Consider the following 3,441-nt stretch of genomic DNA (forward strand, 5'->3'; position numbering starts at 1 on the left):
TCCGCCTTGGGCGTTGACGTCTGCGCCGGCCTTGAGGAGCGTCTCTACCGTCTCTTTGCTCCCATCATATGCCGCCGCTTGGAGACTCGCCATTGCAATTCGTGCCTTAGGGGGTGTGTACGTTCACAAAGCACACGCTGAATCTTCCGGTTATTGAAAGCAACGAGCAAAGGCCATAACAGACCTGCGCCTTGCTGCGGACGCCGTGCTAGCGTCAAACCCGTACAACAACAGAAGCAGTCGTCGCTAGATGACTAGGTCGAAGGTGGTCGGCAAGGCGAGGTTGACAAGCTACGAGGACATCGTCGAGACGCGGGCAAAGCAAGCTGTAAAGGAGGCAGCGGTGGGGAAAGGCATATGTCGCACGACGCGCGAAACACAGATCCGCTGGCGATTTTTAGGCACATTGGCGCTAATTGGGCGCTACCTTGCCAGCGACTGTGCGCAGCCACAGCCCCGGCAGCCACATCCTAGACGATCTCAATAATACAGTTTAAATTACACAATCAGCCACACCTGAGACGTGCGGGGTCTTGCCGCACTAACCTGGATTGACGTTATGCTGACGTTCTCGGTCCGCTGGCGCTGCCGTTACGCCAGGGATTCTGATGCGCTAGCGTTATGGGGCTTTGGCTCCTCTAGCTCCCTCAGGACGCTGGCGTTACCACTTCGCTGACGATTCTGATGCGCTAGCACCATGGGGCCCGTTCTAACTCGCTTTGGACGCTAGCGCTCACCTTGCGCCGGCGATTCTAATGCGCTAGCGTCATGGGTCCCGTTCTGGCTCCCTCTGGACGCTGGCGCTCTCCTTGCGCTAGACTCTTTCCTTAGAAGCCTCAAGAACTCTTCCCTAATTTTAAACAAACTGTTGGTGGGCCGTCGAAAGTCATCCGCCGACGCAGGCTAAAAAGACTAGACACGTGATGGCGGAATGTGCTGCTACCAGTCAACATCATTTCCTAATAAATATTTACTAAGGTGGCACCCTCTCACTTGTGAAGCTCTAAGTTTTTGAGTTTAGAGATTAGAGAAAGGAGAACAACGTGGGCCGCTGTGGTTGGCGTTAGCAGCAACTGGCATAATTGTGGCGTTGTGGCGGTTAAGCACTGCCACATCTGCCACAGTTCCTCCAATGCGAGATCTGGTCCGAGCTGCTTGGCTAGCCATGGGTCCCGTTTTGGTTCCCGCGGGCCCTGTCCCGGGTGCCTAGTGCTAGATTCCTCTCTAGAGATCCGATCTAGTCGTGATGAGAGACTGCGCTTGAAATCTCTTGGCTCCTATCGTCCTGCGTGATATTATATACCATTATTGGCACACTCCAACCTCCCTCTTCATTCACACCCAAAAGATTTAACGCCAAACTCCCTGTCTGTGGTGGCAATTTTCTACCTCCACTCAGTGGCAACAATGCCCACTTTAAAGTCTTTCTTCTACCACGGCAAAAGTGATGCCAAGCTTTCTACAGCCTTGTCGCATGCCCGCTCGACGCCGATTATCATCGGGGTCCGAAACCTGGCTCCGGGAGCATGCTCCACCACAGGAACCAAAACGGAATCCACACTCGGCTATGCACATCCTAGGCGCCACAGCGGGAACTTGAAACGGGATCTCCAGACCCCCACAACGTGTTTCGACACGGGCCGCAACGTTCGCCGAAGCATTATGGACCGTGCTCGCGATTTCCTTGAAGCTTGTCTCGACTTCTGGATATGGAGGACGTGTGAGAATGAATGAGAATTGGGGAGTTTCTTGGTGACTGTTGACTGATGCCCCGCGTTCCATTCGATACCTGCGACTTCTTTCTCTCGCGGAGAGCGAACACGTCCGTCCAGTCTTCTCGGTTTCTAGAAAACGTCACATCGCTATTCTGGGTTGAGCTACAAGGTCAGTCGCCGGCGTCATTTGGTGTTCATGGCAGGATGCGTGCGGTCTTGAATGGCGTTGGCACGACCTCGAGCTTGAATGATGATGCATTGAACATTTCACGTGATTACGTGGTGTTGAAGGAGATAGCTCAGAGGGATCCACAATAATAATCAAAAAGGGGATTCGGAAGATATTTAATTGTGTGTCGTACTTCTTCTTTTATTGCTGGGTCGGCGTCTCTCTTGCAACCTTATCAAGCCGTATTCATTTTATCTCGTCCCTAGTAGAATTTCAAACACACTTCTTCAACTATCGATCTTCGCCATTACCATTTTCTCCTCCTCGTCGGCTTCCTTTTTTCTTCAGAAATGGGCTGGCCCGCAGACGACCGGCCTGGATCTTCTAGATCGGTGTGGTAAGAGCAATAAGTTACGACCCAAAGTCCGTCAGAACACAGTCTTCCGACGCATAGAGGCAAGCCTTCAAGGCGTCATCGGTCCCGAATGTAGCAATTTCCCACTGGCCCTTCTATTTACAGATAGGCCATAGGGCGCCCGCACCTCGCGGGCGCACCTTGGTTGCTACCAAGTAGAAGGACGAGCGGGTGGCGTGCTTCTGCTTAGGTTTAAAGAGGTACACATTTGAGAAGCGCGTGAACGCGTTGATTAGTTCGACGTTATTCCATGCCTCTGGCATGTGCAACAGTACGACCAGTGATTCCCCCCTCGCGAACACGCTGAAGCGCCACTACCAACTAGCTTGTTGTGAGACGGAGCCGCTCACGGGACTCGCGGTACGCAGCCCGAGAATGCGTGCGGAGCACCGCAGCGCCGCAGAACACGAGGTCGAACTCCTTGCCGAGGAACGGCCTATGCGAGGAGAAGTTCGCTAAGTCTGCGTGCGTAACCGGTATGGATATTGCTGGAGCTCCCATCTCGTCCGCGAGCATCGTGACGTCAAGAAACTCTATATGGACCTTTTCGTTCCGTCTCCAACTTGGCAGTGTGACCTCCAAGCCTCCTATTTCTGGTGGCAAAGTGATTCCTCGCACCGTCGCTTTGGGGTGCCTTTTTAGCACGGCCAAGGTGAATCCGCCAGGAGCCATGCCTACATCCAGGACTCAAGGAACCGCATCCCCACCAGTTGCCGCAAGCGCAAGGACCGACGTCGCCTTGTCTAGCTCATGAGTACGCCCTCAGGTAACGGAGGTGCTTGCAGCCTTACGACTGGGACAAAGCAGGAAGCTGGTTCACGCCGACAAATCGGCTCTTGTAGAAACATCCACGAACGGCTTCACCAGTCCAGATAACTGTAGAAATACGCCTTGGTTAATAAGCAGCAATTAGAAGAACAGGCAAGGTTTAATCTAGGACGAGCTTAATTACCACCCCCCCTTTCTCTCCGCACCACCCCCCTTTTCTCTTCCTACCACCCCACCTACATTTAGCCTAGCTCCGGCCGGTAATAACTTTGTTCCACTAATTAGGTTATCGCTTAGGCGATAGTAGTGTTAAATAACGGTCTTAATTCACCAATATAGCACCGGACCTCTTTTTCTACCGGACAAGCAGGCAC

General features: G+C 53.0%; 1 protein-coding gene across 1 annotated transcript; it reads right to left on the bottom strand.

Annotated features, from left to right (window-relative positions):
• Nucleotides 1-2,295: 2,295 nt before the first annotated feature.
• BDZ99DRAFT_479008 (uncharacterized protein) lies at nt 2,296-2,971 on the bottom strand (the record flags this gene model as incomplete). The annotated part of the gene is made up of 3 exons (XM_033722207.1): nt 2,296-2,394; nt 2,440-2,555; nt 2,650-2,971. The coding sequence occupies 3 exons, from the start codon at nt 2,969-2,971 to the stop codon at nt 2,296-2,298; spliced, it is 537 nt and encodes a 178-aa protein (XP_033574522.1).
• Nucleotides 2,972-3,441: the final 470 nt, after the last annotated feature.

The sequence above is a fragment of the Mytilinidion resinicola genome (genome assembly GCF_010093595.1).
Source record: "Mytilinidion resinicola strain CBS 304.34 unplaced genomic scaffold BDZ99scaffold_14, whole genome shotgun sequence".
NCBI classification, from domain to species: Eukaryota; Fungi; Ascomycota; class Dothideomycetes; order Mytilinidiales; family Mytilinidiaceae; genus Mytilinidion; species Mytilinidion resinicola.